The sequence below is a fragment of the Ailuropoda melanoleuca genome, chromosome 3 (assembly GCF_002007445.2).
Source record: "Ailuropoda melanoleuca isolate Jingjing chromosome 3, ASM200744v2, whole genome shotgun sequence".
Lineage (NCBI taxonomy): Eukaryota > Metazoa > Chordata > Mammalia > Carnivora > Ursidae > Ailuropoda > Ailuropoda melanoleuca.
In genome coordinates, this window is record NC_048220.1 from 109,564,042 (window position 1) to 109,584,996 (window position 20,955).

The following is a 20,955-nucleotide window of genomic DNA, read 5'->3' on the forward strand; positions in this document are numbered from 1 at the left end:
CACACACACACACACACACACACACACAGAGGAATATTATTCAGCCATCAAAAAGAATGAAATCTTGCCATTTCCAACAATGTGGTTGGAGCTAGAGAGTATTATGCTAAGTGAAATAAGTCAGAGAAAGACAAATACTACATGATTTCACTCATATGTGGAATTTAAGAAACAAAACAGATGAACATACTGGGGGGTGGGAGGGAAACAAACCAGAAGAGACTTTTAAAGATAGAGAACAAAATGAGGGGTGATGGAGGGAGGTGGGTGGGGGATGGGCTAGATGGGTGTTGGGGATTAAGGAGGGCACTTTGTGATGAGCACTGGGTGTTATATGTAAGTGATGAATCACTGAATTCTACTACTGAAACCAATATTGCAGTGTTATGTTAACTAACTAGAATTTAAATAAAAAGTAGAAAAGAAAAAAAATATTGTTGCAATCAGAAGTTTCCTTGTTTATAAGCAAGTCATCTTGCTTATAAAATAAATACAGTCACCTTGCCCCTGGGAGACCGTGAATCAATTTTGTGTTCTGGGAATTTATCAGGGATGAATCACTCTTCTTCCCTTTCTACAAGGGGGTGGGATGTCTTTCACTGATCATACTTTTGAAAGGAAGGGAGGAAATCTCACTGATGAAATGCTGAAAAACCATTATGCGTAATATCTGATTCTTACAGTAAATAAAAGAGATTTTGTTGGAAAACAATTTATCCTAAACTCTTACAGTTCTGAAATTTTTGCTTTCTGACTTATTTTAAAAATCAATTTATATGAAGAAGACTCCCTCCTCTGAGGCTGAGGGCACATGCTATGGAATTGAGAGTGAAAGGAAGGCTGTACACAGTTGTTAGTGAAGCTGAGATAAGGTTTGATAGTCCATGGAGGAATCTCTGAAGGTTTCTGTGCAAGGGGGCAACACAGTTTATCTCAAAGATTCCTTCTATCTCTAAAGCACCATGATTTTATTATTTCATGGTTGTAAACTCCTCTAGTTAAAGATCCTTAAGAAGAATAATATTTATTGGTTGCTTAGCCTGCCATTGTACTAGATGTTTTCAGTCATTATCTCATTGATTCTTCATCTGAGAGAAAGAGAGAGAAACAATATTTACCCTTTATCTTTATAGATAAAGAAGCTGAAGCTTGGAGTATTAAGTGACTTTATCCACTGTCACAAAGGCAGAACTGAACAAAGGTCTTTCTAGCTCCAAAATAAATGCTTCTCTACCCTCCCCCCTTCTTCTCACTTTTGGAAAACATTCATGGGTCTGTTGTTGTTTAAGGTTATGACATTATGTGACACACTTAGTGTCCCTGTGCTGGGTCTTTCTGCTCTGGTACAAGGGCTGGAGAGGACTGTGGTGCTCCTTGGAAGGCTGGGGAGGAGAGTGCAAATGGGTTAGGACAGTCCTGCAGCACCTTCAGAGATTTGCGGCAGCAAGTAAGAGAGATTGGGGCCGGGGGAAGAAAGGCCCAGGGCAGTGGTACATATGGTCAGTCAAGGGGCCTCTGGAGACGTGGTCATGTGGCCTACAATCATAAAACCTGGTGTTTCTTGGTTTTCTCATTCATAAAATGGGAAAAGGAAAGTTGCCCTGCTCTCTTTGGGGTGCTACGAAGGACAAAGAAAGGTATCTAGGACTCAGAAACAAACAAACAATTGTAGGTTACAGAGAGCCAAATGCATGACAATTTAAATTATTTTCCATATTGCCATTTGAAAGGTGGAATTTTTACTTCCTTTCTCTAAATGTCCCTCTCTGTGGGGTGGCACCATGAAATTGAGTCATGTCAGTTCATGGAACTATTACAAGTTGATTTAGGAAAAAAAAATCACTATTAAAAGGTAAAAAGCACTCTGTCTCTATTTTTTTTTTTTTGCATTTTGAGAGACAAATGTTATTAATAATGGATTGCTTTTATATTGATACAGATTTGCTCACAAAGAGCTAAAGTACTTTGTATGTAGTAACCTCTACGTCATCAATAGCAGGTTAGGCTTTTCCTCGGAACTAAATGAAATTTCTTCTTCGATTCTTTTTCCCTTCTTGTCCAGCTTAAATGCTGGACAAGAAGGGAATGTACAGAAAACATTTGAGAGCTGTTGGCTGCTTCACTTTGGCTGCACAGTTAGAGGCTATGAAGTAGGGAGGAAATGGAAAGTCCGGCTTTGTGATGCCCCAAGCTTTGGTTTTCTTTTTCAACATTCCTCTGGCTATTTGGGGTCTTTTCCAGTTCCATACAAGTTTTAGGATTATTTGTTCCAGTTCTGTGAAAAATGTTGATGACATTTTGATAGGGATTGCACTGAATGTGTAGATTGCTCTGGGTAGCATAGACATTTTAACAGTATTAGTTCTTTCAATCCATGGGCATGGAATGTTTTTCCATTTCTTTGTGTCTTCCTCAATTTCTTTCATGAGTGTTCTAAAGTTTTCTGAGTACAGATCCTTTGTCTCTTTGGTTAGGTTTATTTCTAGGTATCTTATGGTTTTTGGTGCAATTGTAAATGGGATGGACTCCTTAATCTCTTTCTTCTGTCTCATTGTTAGTGTACAGAAATGCAACTGATTTCTGTGCATTGATTTTATATCCTGCCAATTTGTTGAATTCCCGTATGACTTCTAGAAATTTTGGGGTGGAGTTTGGGTTTTCCACATAGAATATCATGTCATCTGTGAAGAGTGAGAGTTTGACTTCTTCTTTGCCAATCTGGATGCCTTTTATTTCTTTTTGTTCTCTGATTGCTAAAGCTAGGACTTCAAATACTATGTTGAAGAGCAGTGGCCAGAGTGGAAATCCCTGCCATGCTCCTGACCTTAGGGGAAAAGCCCTCAGTTTTTCCCCATTGAGAATGATATCTGCTGTTGGCTTTTCATATATGGCTTTTATGATATTGAGGCATGTTTCCTCTATCCCTACACTGTGAAGAGTTTTAATCAAGAAAGGATACTGTACTTCGTCAAATGCTTTTTCTGTGTCTATTGAGAAGATCATATGGTTCTTGTCATTTCTTTTATTAATATAGTGAATCATGTTGATTGATTTGCAGATGTTGAACCAACCTTGCAGCCCAGGAATAAATCCCACTTGGTTATGGTGAATAATCCTTTAAATGTACTGTTGGATCCTACTGGCTAGTATCTAGGTGAGAATTTTGGCATTGATTTCCATCAGGAATATTGGTCTGTAATTCTCCTTTTTGGTGGGGTCTTTGTCTGGTTTGGGGATAAAGGTAATGCTGGCCTCATAGAAAGAGTTTGGAAGTTTCCCTTCCATTTCTGTTTTTTGAAACAGCTTCAGAAGAATAGGTATTAATTCTTTAAATATTTGGTAGAATTCCCCTGGGAAGCTGTCGGCTCTAGGTTCTTGTTTGTTGGGAGCTTTGGATTACTGCCTCTGTATCCTTGCTGGTTATGGGTCTGTTCAGGTTTTCTCTTTCTTCCTGTTTCAGTTTCAGCAGTTTTTATGTCTCTAGGAATGCATCCATTGCTTCCAGATTGCCTAATTGTTGGAATATAGTTGCTCATAATATGTTCTTATAATTGTTTGTATTTCTTCAGTGTTGGTTGTGATCTCTTCTCTTTCATTCATGATTTTATTTATTTGGGTCCTTTCTCTTTTCTTTTTGATAAGTCTGGCCAGGGGTTTATCAGTCTTATTAATTCTTTCAAAGAACCAGCTCCTAGTTTTGTTGATCTGATCTTTCTACTGTTCTTTTGGTTTCTATTTCATTGATTTCTGCTCTAATCTTTATTAATTCTCTTCTTCTTCTGGGTTTAAGCTTTATTTGCTGTTCTTCCTCTAGCTCCTTTAGGTGTAAGATTAGGTTGTGTATTTGAGACCTGTCTTGTTTCTTGAGAAAGGCTTGTATTGCTACATACTTCCCTCTGGGACTGCCTTTGCTGGACTCCAAAGGTCGTGAACAGTTATGTTTTCATTTTCATTTGTTTCCATGATTTTTAAAAATTCTTTAGTTTCCTGGTTGACCCATTCATTCTTTAGTAGGATGTTCTTTAGCCTCCTTGTATTTGAGTTCTTTCCAAATTTCCTCTTGTGATTGAGTTCCAGTTTCAAAGCATTGTGGTGTGAGAATATACAGGGAATGATCCCAGTCTTTTGGTACTAGTTGAGACCTGATTTGTGACCCAGTATGTGATCTATTCTGGAGAACGTTCCATGTGCACTCAGAAAAAATGTGTATTCTGTTGCTTTAGGACGAAATGCTCTGAATATATCTGAAAAGTCCATCTGCTCCAGTGTGTCTTTCAAAGCCCTTATTTCCTTGTTGATCTGCTTAGATGATATGACATTGCAGTGAGTGGGGTGTTAAAGTCCCCAACTATTATTGTATTATTATTATTGATGTGTTTCTTTAATCTTGTTGTTAATTGGTTTATATAATTGGCTGTTCCCATGTTAGGGGCATAAATATTTACAACTGTTAGATCTTCTTGTTGGATAGACCCTTTAATTATGATATAGTGTCCTTCCTCATCTTTTATTACAGTCTTTGGTTTAAAATCTAATTTGTCTGCTAAAAGGATTGCCACCCCAGCTCTCTTTGGATGTCTATTAGCATGATAAATGGTTTTCCACTCCCTCACTGTCAGTCTGGAGGTGTCTTTGGGTCTAAAATGAGTCTCTTCCAGACAGCATATTGATGGGTCTTTTTTTTTAAATCCAATTTGATACTCTGTGTCTGTTGATTTGGGCATTTAGCTCATTTACATTCAGAGTAATTATTGAAAGATATGAATTTAGTGCCATTGTATTATCTGTAAAGTCCCTGTTTCTATAGATTGTCTCTGTTCCTTTCTGGTCTATGTTACTTTGGGGCTCTCTCTTCGCTTAAAGGATCCCCTTTAATATTTCTTGCAGGGCTGGTTTAGTGATCACAAATCCTTTTAGTTTCTGTTTGTCCTGGAAGTTTTTTTTTTATCTCTCCTTCTATTTTGAATGACAGCCTAGCTGGATACAGTATTCTTTGCTGCATACTTTTCTCATTTAGCAACCTGAATATATCATGGCAGTCCTTTCTGGCCTGCCAGGTCTTTGTGGATAGGTCTGCTACCAATCTAATGTTACTACCCTTGTAGGTTACAGACCTCCTGTCCCTGTGCTATCAGGATATTCTCTTTGTCTCTGAGATTTGCAAGTTTCACTATTATATGTTGAGGTGTTGACCTACTTTTATTGATTTTGAGGGGGGTTCTCTGTATCTCCTGGACTTGGATGTCTGTTTCCTTCCCCAGGTTAGGGAAGTTCTCTGCTATAACTTGCTCCAATATACCTTCCATCCCCCACTTCCCGACTCTTTTTCCTCTTCTTCTGGGATCCCAATTATTCTAATACTGTTTCATTTTATGGTATCATTTATCTCTCAAATTCTCCCCTTGTGATCCAGTAGTTGTTTATCTCTCTTTTTCTCAGCTTCTTTATTCTCCATCAGTTTGTCTTCTATATCACTAATTCTCTCCTCTGCTCATTTATCTTAGCAGTTAGAGCCTCCATTTTTGATTGCATCTCATTAATAGTCTTTTTTATTTTGACTTGATTAGACTTTAGCTTTTTTATTTCTCCAGAAAGGGATCCTCTAGTGTTTTCTATGCTTTTTTCAAGCCCTGCTAATATCTTTAAAATCCATATTCTGAACTCTAGTTCTGACATCTTACTTATATCCATACTGATTAGCTCCCTAGCAGTCAGTACTGCCTCTTGTTCTCTTTTTTGAGGTGAGTTTTTCCGTCTTGTCATTCTTGCAGAAAGTGGTCACTTTCTACTTGTAGAGTTGCAGCTATTCTTTTCTTAGATATCTGGTTGAGTTCGTTGGTGTTTAGAATGATTTTTTTTAAAGATTTTATTTATTTATGCGACAGAGATAGAGACAGCCAGCGAGAGAGGGAACACAAGCAGGGGGAGTGGGAGAGGAAGAAGCAGGCTCATAGTGGAGGAGCCTGATATGGGGCTCGATCCCATAATGCTGGGATCACGCCCTGAGCCAAAGGCAGACGCTTAACTGCTGTGCCACCGAGGTGCCCTGGTGTTTAGAATGATTTGATAGCTATCAAGCTGAATTCCTGGGATCATAAGGTCCCCTACTCCTCCACCATCTTGGACTATTCTCCTGGCAATGTATTTATTACTAGCACATCCTCAATTTCCTCCTTTCTTTCCTCCCTTCCTTTTTTTCTTCCTACCTTTCACCTTCTCCTTCCTTCCCTCCTTCTTTTCTGCCCTTCCTCCATTCCTCCCTCCATCCTTCCAGCATTCTTCCACCTGCTGGAGGGTCCTTTTCTCCTCCTTTTCTGCTCTTCTTTTTCCTTTCCTATTTCTATCTTTCTTTCTCTTGTCCTTCCTTGCCTAAGACACAAAGGGAGCAAGACCCAATCCTGTCCCCACAGAGTTTACCTTCAAATGGAGAAGCTTCTTTTTTACAACCTTGTTTGTATAACTTTCATAAAATAATCAGGATACGTACACATCTCTTGTCTTCACACCAGAGTTTGAAAGCCATCTCTAGCCATGTACTTACAGCTATGGAAAACCGCTGAATGTTTTCATCCTCACAGTCTTGGATGACCTTATTCAGTTGATGGTTGTCATGGGATTCCCCATCAGTCACAATTACCATGACTTTTTTAACTCCCCTTCGGGCACCCCGGGCTTCAGTGAAAGCCTCCTTCCTGAAGTAATCACAGAGGAAAGAGAAACAAATAAAACACCATCCCAAGATTAGGCAAAGTGATAAACAAAAGAAAAACGCTGACAACTCTAGTTAGAACAGTGCTGTCCCTCCAAGTTCAACATTCACAACCACTGTTCAAGCTGGGAGGCATGATGATCATTATTTGTAATAGTTTTAGATTTCTACCAGGTGATGAAGAGGTCACCATTTTACTAATCTTCACATATCCCATATACAAAGGGCAGCAGTATTTCATTCTTTGGAAACTTCTCAGGGAAGGTGTGACTGGAGCACACATTAGATCTGGAGAAGGTCAGATCTTAAATACTTGCTCAGCCACTCCTTTCTCTATAAACACTCCTCTTTTCTTCTGCTTTTGGCAGAAGCTTTGGCTTTGTCCTCACTTCCACCACATCTACTCTGACATTTATAGAACAGTATGGAAATCCTCTGACCTGGGGAGCTGGGAGAAAACAGAATTTTGTATGGCTGTGAATGCTTGAGAGTGGTCTTGGATATGGGGGAGAAAGTTGGACATAGTAATAAAAGACTGCAGATGGCTGTGGTCTGAGTCAGTGATAGAGCAGGGCTGTGGGGGGCAAGAGCAGATAGGGTAGCTATGAAAGATTTGGTCTGAACTAGGTTTAAGGACATAGGCTGCTGGGGATGGGATGGAGGAAAGTGGCACAGAGAGAAAAGGAAAATGCTATAATTTAACTGCAAAGAAAGACATTTTTTATTTAACTCAAAAAACATTTATGGAAGGAGATGGAAGAGAGGAGAAATTATCAATTTTTGTTGTTTTGTGCTTCTACACACACACACACACACACACACACAGAGGCATATTTTCCCTCTATTATTTTCTTTCACTCACTCATTTTCCTTTCTGGAGTCAACTACATTTTACTTAGGAATGAAACAATGAAAGGATTTCATATAATATTTTTTAGATCTTGGTATAAAATGCAGCAATCATTATATTGAATTGTCCATTTCAATATTTTTCTTTGGTCATGAGGACAAACAGCTGCAATTTGGGATATGCCAAAAAAACATTTCTCTTAAACTAACCTTCCAAAGGGTTTGCACAATACACATTAGTTTTACTGTAAATACACAGTAAATATACACAATAGTAGGTATCTTGTGAGTGGGCTAAAAGATCCTGGTGATGTGGGCAAAGGGAGTTTATCTCTAGTTATTTTCCTTTAAATGGTCTGAATGTCAATATGAGAAGATGTTAACAATTGTTGATTTGTTTGGTGAGTACATAGGATTTTGTTGTACTATTTTTATATTTTTTATTTTTCTTATAATTTTCAAAATAAAGAAGCTATTTTAAAAAAGTTTGGCCACTTGGGAACTGTGTTCTCTGCCCTCTACACTGTACAGATAGATTTTCTGACTTCTTTATATGCACAAACAAAGGTGAAAACAGATGTTAAAGGCCTGTCTTTAAATGAAGTTCAGACATGGATATCATATAACATTCGATCCTTTTTGCAGTCCTAACTCCTTAGAGGATCACCAAAACTTCCTAATTCTCTTGAAGATCTAGGCCATTACTGAATGAAACTCAACTAATGGAGATGATTAAAACACATTTCTTAAAGAAAATCTGGTAGATCTAAACAGGGGTTGGTTTTATATAATGTAAGAGTAGCCACTGGCAGAACTCCTGAGTACACTCTTTCTGTTTCAAATATCTTCAGCAAATTGCCCTTTACCCCCAAATACTACCATCCAATGAAAATATAAAGAAAGGATTCTAACAAATTAAAAATATTGTTTGCAACTGGCCCTGCCTAAAAGGAATAAAGAACAATTAAAAATATGCTTCAACGTGAAAAACCAATGTACAAGAAGGATGCTTAGTAATACCATTATAGAGTTGTATTTATATACAAAACTCAATAAACTGTGTGTCCTACAGCTAGACCGTTTGTGAAACATGTAGGCAAAAACCATATAGGGTCATGGTATTTAGAGTGTATTTATGCAGAAGCAAAGCAGCCAGAATATTTCTTCAGTTAGTTTTCAGAGATGAATATTCATTCTTAAGTGGTTGCCTTTGGAAAATACACAGCTTCCTACAGGCTCGGAGCTTTCAAAGAACACTTTGATTTACTTTGAATGTGCAGTCGCATTTAGTCAATTATTTAAGAGGGTGCATTCAGTATATCTCAACATGTGCACTCTGTGCACACAAATTGGTGATCCTACAGGCAGGTAAATGTAAAATTACCCCATCTGTTTGTGATTATTTTCTCTTGAGCCCTATATGACTAGAACCACATGCTTCTCTAACACTCACGAGTCTAATGCTGCACATGAAATTTTAAATTTTTTGAATATTGAACCCATTCTTTGGAATATCCATATTTACTATTTTAACCCCCTTAAAATACTGATCTTAGCAGGCAGGTGAAATGAGAGCATGGCTAATTAGCTCTTTAAAATCAGATGAGAGTCCAGAAGTTGAAGACACTTAACAGAAGGATCCTTAATATTAGTCAGACAATTTATTAGATTTCCTGTGATTTTGGTATTGTTTAGTTTTTGTTCAGAAACTTACTAGCTTTAAACTCAGGAAGAAAATAGCAAGAGAAGAGTTGCATGCAGTTGGGAAAAATAAAGAAAAAATGTTTCACATTGTAATCAAAGGATAGTTCTGTAGCTTCTCATAGAATGAAGTTCAGCTAGAGTGGATTATGTACTCTCCATGGAGGTGTAGGAGGAAGGAAGGGATGTAAATTAGAGGAAATTTGGAGAAAGGAAGAAAGAAACAGTGCACAATGATGTTCTTACAACTTCTTTTAATCTTTGCACTGAAAATGATTTCAAATACAGTAATATTGAATTTGACCTCTTAAGAACTCTTACTTGAGAGCTTCAATAACCCCAAGTCAGGTACTGTAAAATTATGGACATACTAGGATATAAATTTATATTTAGTAAAAGTGGATGAATATTAATTCTATTTCTTAAAATGAGATTCCTAGAAGCTGTAAACAAAGAACAAAGAGAAAAGATATTCACTAAGATTATGTGTTAGTACCCATGATGCAGCAGACTACAGTACTTTTTGTGACTGGTTTTCCATCATTTCAACCTTTGGAATAAGAGGAAAGATATGAAGGGTGGGGAAACTATATTGTAGAAAAACTTGATCCTATAACTATTAGTTAATCAGTGGGATCTTATTTTTTAAAAAGATGGCTTTAAATATTGCCAAGGTAAATGTTCAATCAACACTCCAAAAGGCTTGATTGTGAGCAGTTATTTTTTGCATAGTCTTTTACTTTGGTTTATTTTTTAATCCACATACCTGGCTGTGTCTATTCCAAGGGCTGTCATAGTCTGGCGGCCACCTCTCTGGATTATTTTATTTGCTGCCACAAGTACCTCTTCCGTTGACGAGTACTTATTAAGGTTGAACTCATGGGTTACATTTTCTCCATACTGTACAATTCCAACCTGAAATACCAAGCCACTGTGAGTTATCCATCTAGCAATGCTCTGTTTTCAATTTTCTTTAGTTTAAACATGTAGATCAGATACACATTTTTGTCTTTCAGATGAATTTAAAAATTCATCAGTACACAAATCCTTCTATTTAGATAGCAATAACCATTGCCACTTGTGGATAATCACAGCCCAAAGAACAAGAATGATAGTGCTGTTATTAAACTTCTTAAGCAATTGGTTTATCTCTTCAATAGTTTCTGAATGACTCTGGCAGGCCTTGGGGGGTAGGAGGTGCTACACACTGACATGCTCTCTGCCTTCACAGAGCTAAACTAGAGAGAGAGAGAGAGAAAGCGAGAGAAATTCAACACACGATCATTCCAATGCATGTTCAACTGTGGGGAGGTCTGTAATAGAAAAGCTATTTAGCAAGTAGAACCTAAGTCCTGCTTCAAAAGAGGCTCAAGGAAAGCCTTTTAGAAGTGATATTCAGGGGCGCCTGGGTGGCTCAGTAGTTAAGCGTCTGCCTTCGGCTCAGGGTGTGATCCCAGGGTCCTGGGATGAGCCCCATGTCAGGATCCTCCGCTGGGAGCCTGCTTCTTCCTCTCCCACTCCCCCTGCTTGTGCTCCCTCTCTCGCTGGCTGTCTCTCTCTCTCTCAAATGAATAAATAAAATATTAAAAAAAAAAGAAGTGATATTCAAGTTAAGTCTGAAAGGTGCAAGGAGGGTGGAGACCTGTCCTGAATGGAGGCTGAGTCGGGGGATGGGGTCCACACAAGGGGAATCTGTGTGTAAAGAAGATGAGATGAGCAAAAAGCAGGGACGTCCTGAGAACCAAAAGGAAGTCAGTGAGCCTGGACCAGGCTGTGAGGGGAAGTGAAACAAGATGAGGCTGGATGAGTAATAAGCGGGGCATGTATCTGGGGAGGGCACATATGTGCTTCAGGCTTTATTTAGCTCAGGCACAGCTTCATTTCTCTCACATCAGCCCTTCTCTCCACCATCCCTTTTCATGTTTTGTCTTCCCTTTCTTTCTGCCTCCCTTCTTTCACTCTGTCTTTTGCATAGACTCGATAATGTGGGCAGTTAACTGCAGAGGCACCATGGAGTAAAATGATAAAGAGGTGTAAAGTGTCCCCAGATTTGATTTCCCTGCCTCCATATTTCTCCCCTCTGCCCATTTTTCTTATCCTTTTTCTATACCTTTCTTTAAATATTGATGTGAACCAATAGACTAATCTACATCAAGAACGTGACTGGAGATAACTTTTTGTTTAATTTTCTCTCCCCAAAACTCGCGATTCAGAGAATTCTATACCCAAGAGAATGTCTTTTTAATGTAGAAATTCAGGGCACTACATTTCTTGGATCAGGGAAGCCATTTGAGACAAGGCTACCTTCTTTCCCAGGCAATTGTGTCTTGTCCATTGATATAGTTGCGTCTGGTGCTTGCTTCAGACCCATCCTATTTCCAAGTCTGATCCTATTTCCAAGTGGCAGAGGGGATTGGCATCTACCTTCCAGCCTCCCTTGCAGATGTCACTGTTGTCAGAAATCTTCAGGCTTAATTACATGTCTGATTTATAGATACATTTCCACAGTTGTGTGTTCTTGGAAACCAGAAGTATGCTCTGACATTTTCAGAAATCAATAAGAGAGCCTTCCAATTTAAAATAATCTTTATCATCTTCAAGCTACCTTCTAGAGTACATTAGACATCTTGGAGCAATTATGCCACCATACTTAAATAGAGTAGTATCCTATATTTTTAATGCTTTTTAAAAACGTTTTTCCTAATTTATTCAGATTATAGTAACAGAAATTAGTACCATAATTTATAAATGAGGAATTTAAGTTTAAAATACTCCTCATGGTGAAGGGGCAGAAAAGGGTCTAGTCTAAGATGTGAATCCCTTTTCCAGGGCTTTTTTCATCACTCTACTTCCTCTCTACAAAAATGCACCTCCCTAAAGCCCCCTCATTCTCTGTCACGTCATCCTGCTTGTTTCTACTAAATGCTGCTACCATTTCATTGCTACTTGAATTTAATGAGCAGCTACCTAATTTAGATGTGCTGGAGAATATAATAAAGCAAAGCAAGCAAACAAACAGATCATATTTTTAAAATAGAAATAGAACATATCAATTCTTCCTTAGAGTTGCTTAGTTGGGTATAGGATAAATAAGAGATAATCAGAGAGCATATTCAAGTGTAAGATAAGGTACATAATAGGCTGAGTGAACATGCAATCTGCTCAATTCATCTCCAGGATAGTTCTGCTCTTCTATGAACATATCTTTCACTGAATATCTGTCACCATCTGTTCCATGATTATTTGCTCTTATAATTGGAATAAAGATGACCAGAAGTCCCTTTGTAAATAAAGTAGGCTACAACCAACTAATTATGCAAAAAATAATAAAATGAATGAGGATATACCCATAACTCCAATCCAGGTTATTTCCTTGAATTATAATTAAATGTTATGGACAGTTCTCTATTACTCTCCACAAAGATTTAAAAATATTTTCCCAATGACCTTCATAGCTTCTAATTAATAATCCAGGGAGAAACTGAATAATTATTAAGGGATGCCATGAAGGTTTGACATTGTCTTTGCACATATAAATATTCAGTGTAAATAAAGGTAAAATGATTTTGCTACTTAGATAATCATCGTGCTTATGTTTGGGTATCAAAATAAATAAATGGTACTGTGGAAGTTAATTGCTCACCCATTCAGGACATCTTACAGAGTTGCTTTGTTTTTATTTCTCTCTCTCTCTCTCTTTTTTTTTTTTTTTGATTAAGCAGGAGACCAGAGAACTCTGAAAACTGTCATTCCTGTCATTACTCTTTGACATTTTTCTACTTGGGTGAATCTACTGAACACCCTAACCTCTCATTTGGATAATCTATTGAACAGCCTAGTCTTTTATTTCTTTGACTTCCTCATCTTCAGGAATTCTTTCCTGCAGCTCACCTATATTGTCCACTCTCAAGGTCTTATCCTTGACCTTCTCAACTGGAAAAACTGCAGTACCTCCATCTCAATTGCAACTGTTCTTCCATCTGAACATTAACTTCATCTCATTTACCTAGCATATCTAATTCATCAATTCCTTCACCATATCAAGACTTCCAATTAATTTAGAGATCTTACTTTTTTTTTTTTTAACTTAGCCTAGATTCCATGGTCCATCACCACAATCATTTACTTGGAAACTTTAACTCTTTGAACCTTTTTTCCCCTCCATTAACTCACTTGGCTAACTTCCAACTCTGGTTAAGTCCAAATATCTCCTTTTCTTTGCATGCTTCTGTGACACTAAATGTTTCTAGACAGAAATCACACAACTTGTAGACTGGTCTCACTTTAAAGTTATGGCCATGAATCTCTAATGTGGTTGCACATAACAGTGCCCAACAGTCCTACTCCTTCGTATTAATGCGTGCACTTTGCTTCCATTTATTGAGTTCAATAGAATTCTAGTCATAAGCTATTAACGGCTCAGGAAAAAGAGTGTATCACACTGATACATGGGGAGGAGGTCATATGAAAAGAGGCAGAGTTTATGCCAATTAAAGAAGGCTGCTTTGTGCCATAATATTTGACATTTGATATACACTGATTTGAATTGCTGGAGAGGATGTGGAGAAAGGGGATCCCTCCTACATTGCTGGTGGGAATGCAAGTTGGTACAGCCACTCTGGAAAACAGTGTGAAGGTCCCTTAAAAAGTTAAAAATTGAGCTACCTTATGACCCAGCCATTGCACTACTGGGTGTTTACCCCAAAGATACAGACGTAGTAAAGAGAAGGGCCATATGCACCCCAATGTTCATAGCTGCATTGTCCACAATAGCCAAATCATGGAAGGAGCCGAGATGCCCTTCAACAGATGACTGGATTAAGAAGCTGTGGTCCATATATACAATGGAATATTACTCAGCTATCAGAAAGAACGAATTCTCAACATTTGCTGCAACATGGACGGCACTGGAGGAGATAATGCTAAGTGAAATAAGTCAAGCAGAGAAAGACAATTATCATATGATTTCTCTCATCTATGGAACATAAGAACTAGGAAGATCGGTAGGGGAAGAAAGGGATAAAGGAAGGGGGGGTAATCAGAAGGGGGAATGAAGCATGAGAGACTATGGACTCTGAGAAACAAACTGAGGGCTTCAGAGGTGATGGGGGTGGGGGAATGGGATAGGCTGGTGATGGGTAGTAGGAGGGCACGTATTGCATGGTGCACTGGGTGTTATACGCAACTAATGAATCATCGAACTTTACATCAAAAACCAGGGATGTACTGCATGGTGACATAATATATAAAAAAAATCAGTGCTTTATATCTTCTCTCTCTCCTTCTCTACCTACTTAGCATATATCTCAATTCCGTGTTTATTCTTTAGAGAACTTATAACTGCCTGTTGGCTCACCCTTTCTTTATACTTTGCTTCTAACAACTCCACCTGAGAGTCTCTTCAAATGACTGACTGCCCTTGGAATGCTAGAGCTGCTTTGTCCCAGAGGCTCAAACAGCCAGAAGTGCCTGGAAATTTTCTCCCTCCTCACCCCTTGCCCTGCTCCATAGGCAATGTCTGAGTCCAGGCAGTGAAAGACCAGTCCCTTGACTCAACTTGGAGCTCCCTTCCAGATCAGCCTGAGGTCTTGATTTCATCTGAAATCACACCCTTGGTTGTCCTCAGTTGCTACTGTTTTGCTCCCCAAATCTCTTACTATTTTCTTTTAATCTCTTACTATTTTCTTCCAGATCAGCCTGAGGTCTTGATTTCATCTGAAATCACACCCTTGGTTGTCCTCAGTTGCTACTGTTTTGCTCCCCAAATCTCTTACTATTTTCTTTTAATCTCTTACTATTTTCTTCCAGATCAGCCTGAGGTCTTGATTTCATCTGAAATCACACCCTTGGTTGTCCTCAGTTGCTACTGTTTTGCTCCCCAAATCTCTTACTATTTTCTTTTAATCTCTTACTATTTTCTTCCAGATCAGCCTGAGGTCTTGATTTCATCTGAAATCACACCCTTGGTTGTCCTCAGTTGCTACTGTTTTGCTCCCCAAATCTCTTACTATTTTCTTTTAATCTCTTACTATTTTCTTCCAGATCAGCCTGAGGTCTTGATTTCATCTGAAATCACACCCTTGGTTGTCCTCAGTTGCTACTGTTTTGCTCCCCAAATCTCTTACTATTTTCTTTTAATCTCTTACTATTTTNCTCAACTTGGAGCTCCCTTCCAGATCCAGCCTGAGGTCTTGATTTCATCTGAAATCACACCCTTGGTTGTCCTCAGTTGCTACTGTTTTGCTCCCCAAATCTCTTACTATTTTCTTTTAAAAGCACTCCCTTAGTAAATCACTGTCACTTGGCTCATTTTCTCAGGGTTTGTGTCTGGGAAACCAGACCTAAGGAAGGGAGAGAGAAGATATAAAGCACTGATTTCTGACTTACCAAGGGGCTAAAATTTTTCTGCTATTCCTGGTGTCCAGATAATTCAATAGCTCATAGAAGGTTTTATAAGATATATAAAGTATGTTGCAAATGTCAAATATTATGGCACAAAGCAGCCTTCTTTAATTGGCATAAATTCTACCTCTTTTCGTGTCAGCTATTATCCCTGTTTCTAAATTTCTTCATTGGCCCAGGCCAGACCTCACTGCCTTGAACCTGGCTGTGGCAATCGTTGGTCTCTCCACTCTTGCTCTCCCTTGTGTTTCCATTCTCCTCAGCTCCTTCTACATATTCATGGAAGATTAACTGTCTTGAAATTCTGTTTTAATCACAATTTTCCTTATTCAAAAATCTCTAATAACTCTCCATTGCCTACTACATCAATGACTTTGAAACACACTTTAAAAGAGAATTTTTATTCTACTTAATACAGAAAACAGATAAAACTTCAAGGTGCTCCTTGAAATACGAGACCTGTAGGGTAAAATTCAGTTTTCTTTCCCTGACCTGCAGTCACTCAACAGCCTGACTGTACCTTCTTTGTTCTCCCTCAACTTTAGCATTCCCCAGTCCAAGTGCTGTCCCTACCCTTTCTCATCCCTCCAAGAAAACTAAATTTTTACCCCCCATTCTGGAAGATCCAATTCAAGTTTCACTTCTCTGCAAAACTTTCCCCACCTTGTCACCAATCTAGCTCCTACCCATTTTCCTCTTCTCCAAGCCCTGAGGCAATCTTGTCTGTTTTGCTCCTGTGAGTACAGCATTCTTCTCAACTGCTTTGTACACGTGCTTAATTTCCCCAACTACATTATATGTTCTAGAGGGGCAAGGAGGGGTAAAGAGCATGGACTATGACACAGCTTTTCGTATTCTCTTATTCCACGCCACTGCTTTGCTTTGCTTACAGTTGACCCGCATACATTCTTACTAGATGACTGTAACATTTCACATAAGCAAGTAGAAAATTGAGATACCAGGGGACTAATGATAAGCAGAAAAAGAAAGACAACAAGAAGTGTGGGAAATGAGAAGACTGGGCAGTGGAAACTCAAATCTCAGGGAAATGACACAGTGTATGTCCCTGGCTGATACTGGGCTGCCTATTTCCTTAGGAACCAGGCAGAATATGGTCTGCTGTGTATTCCCCATAAAAAGGGTGCCATTTATTGATTTTCATCACAGGAAAATGGTTAAATCAGAAAACAAACATAAGTAGTGCTTTGCTGAGTATTGATGAGACTCAGTGAATAAAAACAGTTTCAGTCCCAGCTTAGTGTATGATTTAAGGCTGGTAAAACAGATTCATACTAGCACACTGTGTATATATGCATATATGACAGAATCAAATAAAGGGGATGATTAAATAACAAGATAAAAAGTGAACCAAGTGATGAATACACATTGTAAGGAGGCTGGAGGAGAGAAACATAAGCATATTTACTGTCTCACATTGAAAGGCCTCATGGAGGGAAGAAGATGTAGTCTCCTGAGTGAGATACCCAGGTAAAGAAGAGACAATGGCTTATGAATGTAGAATGGGAGAAAGCAAAGTTGGCTGGAGTTAATTTGTCAAAAATGATGAGGAATTGAAATTATTCTAGGAATTGAGAAAAATAAAAACAGCCAATAATCATATTTGACTTGAAGCAGTCAGTTGCTTCAGTTGTTGGAATGATACAAGAACCAGAGGGTAGAAGTTAAGTAGAACACTGATGAGGAAGATTCTAGGCATGTTTGCTGAATGGAAATAAGCAAGCAGGGCTGGCAGCTAAAAGAAGCAATAGGTTCGATGTGGGCTTTAAGAGAAAACGGAAATAGAGTAGCTTATGACATCAGTAAAAGAGTACGGGAAGATGGTACAACACTCATAAGGATGGAATGAATCACAAGTAGAACAGTTGCCTCTCAGAAACACCTGGAAGGGAAGCCTTTACTTCCTGGGGAGATACAGTTTGAACTTCCTGATTAAGCAGAACAAAAGATATAGGTATATAATTATAACCTAAGGCCAAAGAGAACTAAGATTCAGGCTAGACCATAAATCAGACACACCACGGGCTGAGGATTCTGTTACATGAACCAGAGGTTTGTAACACTGATTCACACCCTCCATTTAAACATGAGATTTATAATCCTTCTTCAGCTAGGCCACGAACTAATATTCCCTTACCCCCCTCCTAGGAGCGCTAGCATCATTTTGTATGTTATTAGGTATGATTTTTAAAGAGTTCCATGGTCAACTAATCTTGAAAAACACTGAGGAACACAAAGTTAACAAGTTTCTTTACAGTAGGACCCCCTTCTACATCTATCCTCTCTGTCGCTCTGCCTTTATCTCTTTTGTCTGCCTCTCTTTCTCCCTCTGCTATTTATTTATTTTAAGATTTTTTTTTATTTGACAGAGATAGAGACAGCCAGCGAGAGAGGGAACACAAGCAGGGGGAGTGGGAGAGGGAGAAGCACTCATAGCGGAGGAGCCTGATGTGGGGCTCGATCCCAGAATGCCGGGATCACGCCCTGAGCCGAAGGCAGAAGCCTAACCGCTGTGCCACCCAGGCGCCCCTCTCCCTCTGCTATTTATATTAATAACAATAACAACAACAACAAAAAGCCACAAATTTCAAATGCGAAAGGCCAAGGCTTTCTCTTACTCCTGCCTCCAGTCGCTCTACTCTGACTCATAAGCAAATTCTTTTGAAAGTGTTCTCAGAGGGGGGCCTGGGTGGCTCAGTCAGTTGGGTGACTGACTCCTGGTTTTAGTTAGGGTGTCTGATCTCACGGTTGTGAGACTGAGCTCTGCATTGGGCTCCATGCTTAGCTGGGAGTCNCATAGCGGAGGAGCCTGATGTGGGGCTCGATCCCAGAATGCCGGGATCACGCCCTGAGCCGAAGGCAGAAGCCTAACCGCTGTGCCACCCAGGCGCCCCTCTCCCTCTGCTATTTATATTAATAACAATNCGATCCCAGAATGCCGGGATCACGCCCTGAGCCGAAGGCAGACGCCTAACCGCTGTGCCACCCAGGTGCCCCTCTCCCTCTGCTATTTATATTAATAACAATAACAACAACAACAAAAAGCCACAAATTTCAAATGCGAAAGGCCAAGGCTTTCTCTTACTCCTGCCTCCAGTCGCTCTACTCTGACTCATAAGCAAATTCTTTTGAAAGTGTTCTCAGAGGGGGGCCTGGGTGGCTCAGTCAGTTGGGTGACTGACTCCTGGTTTTAGTTAGGGTGTCTGATCTCACGGTTGTGAGACTGAGCTCTGCATTGGGCTCCATGCTTAGCTAGGAGTCTTCTTGAGATTCTCTCTCTCCCTCTGCCCCTCCCCTCCTCCCTAAAATAGTAAATAAATAAATCTTGGAAATGAGTGAAAGTGCTTTCAGAATCTCTAATACGAAAACATGAACNAATTCTTTTGAAAGTGTTCTCAGAGGGGGGCCTGGGTGGCTCAGTCAGTTGGGTGACTGACTCCTGGTTTTAGTTAGGGTGTCTGATCTCACGGTTGTGAGACTGAGCTCTGCATTGGGCTCCATGCTTAGCTAGGAGTCTTCTTGAGATTCTCTCTCTCCCTCTGCCCCTCCCCTCCTCCCTAAAATAGTAAATAAATAAATCTTGGAAATGAGTGAAAGTGCTTTCAGAATCTCGAATACGAAAACATGAATTGTGAATCATGAATTGGAAATACCTGGTATATTTTATTTTTATTTACGGCAATTTTTTTTTGGAGAAACATATTCAACACCTCAAGCAACGTATTTTGGAAAGCATTTCTTTACAATACTGAGTTACCTACTTGTAAAGATCAATTAATTGTTCTGCCTCATTCACCTTTGTTATGTTCATGATACAGTATCATGTACTGCAGTTACCCAAATACAAGATTTTATCTCATTTCTAAGTTGGAAGTCTTTTGGTTTCAGGGACAAAGTTTCAGTTTTTTGTTTTTTGTTTTTTTTTAATTTTTAAACTGTCCATGACACCTAGCATAATATTTGATCAATAAGATACTTCATATATATCTGACAAATTACAATGAATTAATTATCTAAGCGGCTTCATTTCTTTTGGGGGGTAGAGAAGAAAGAGGAGGAAAGTGAATGTGCGAAATATAACTTCTTTTTTTTTTTTTAAAGGTTTTATTTATTTATTTGACAGAGATAGAGACAGCCAGCGAGAGAGGGAACACAAGCAGGGGGAGTGGGAGAGGAAGAAGCAGGCTTCCAGCAGAGGAGCCCGATGTGGGGCTCGATCCCATAATGCCGGGATCACGCCCTGAGCCGAAGGCAGACGCCCAACCGCGGTGCCACCCAGGCGCCCCTGCGAAATATAACTTCTGATTTATCTCTCATGAAACTTCAAGTCACAACAAAATGACAAAGAAGTTTAAGAAAGAGAAGTGTGTAAAATAGCTATTAAGTGCATTAAGTCAAAGAGCTATGAAGGAATGGCATTATTTTCTCATTTAGAGTTGTATTATTACTTTGTATTGTTAAGTCAACGTTATAGCAGCAGTGCCTAAATTTTAATTTCTAGCATGAACTAAGTTTCTGGGCTTTCATTCAACAATTAACATTACCAACTCAATGGCTTCTTTAGGAGAATAATGATAGGGTAAAACAATGACGTTCTCTGTGTAAGATGCGCAATTGCTGGGGCGCCTGGGTGGCACAGCGGTTAAGCATCTGCCTTCGGCTCAGGGCGTGATCCCGGTGTTATGGGATCGAGCCCCACATCAGGCTCCTTTGCTATGAGCCTGCTTCTTCCTCTCCCACTCCCCCTGCTTGTGTTCCCTCTCTCGCTGGCTGTCTCTATCTCTGTCGAATAAATAAATAAAATCTTTAAAAAAAAAAGATGCACAATTGCTTAACATGAAAAGAGCTCAGGCTTTGTGTCTGGCCAATTTTATACTTCTTTTTACCAAACTATGGTACAAAAGCCCTGCCCTATAATGTGCTTCTAATGTAATTAAGTCAGAGTCTGATGCGGTAATAATACAGAGTGCAGTACAAGTGAACTGTCAGCATGGGCCATTCTGAGGCTATGTTGCTGAAACCAGGCTTAACCCCTTGTCACTATGGAAAGAGACATAAATAAGACTCGTTCCCAAGGAGATGAAATGAGTCCTCAGAAACATAAAATTGATAGATGACAGATACAAGTCCTAGGAAAAGTGTGTCTTTAGCTGCCCTCTTGGATGCTGCTGCAATGAAACTCATCCAAGTTCAAAAATGCAAGGATAGGAGAGTAAAAATAAAGTTCTGAGGAGAGAGAAGACCATGGCAGAAATCAGGATGAAAGGTGAATGGGG

The 20,955-nt window shown here is 39.3% G+C and overlaps 1 protein-coding gene across 2 annotated transcripts in view; it reads right to left on the reverse strand.

Moving 5' to 3' along the window:
- The window catches only part of ITGA1 (integrin subunit alpha 1), a 166,319-nt gene that overhangs the window by 62,700 nt on the left and 82,664 nt on the right, over positions 1-20,955 (reverse strand). For both annotated transcript variants that reach the window (XM_002921554.4, XM_034656939.1), the window contains exons 7-8: positions 10,026-10,174; positions 6,542-6,692 (exon numbers count right to left, since the gene is read on the reverse strand). In XM_002921554.4, the coding sequence (XP_002921600.2) occupies positions 6,542-6,692; positions 10,026-10,174 (300 nt within the window). The remainder of the gene's footprint in view (positions 1-6,541; positions 6,693-10,025; positions 10,175-20,955) is intronic.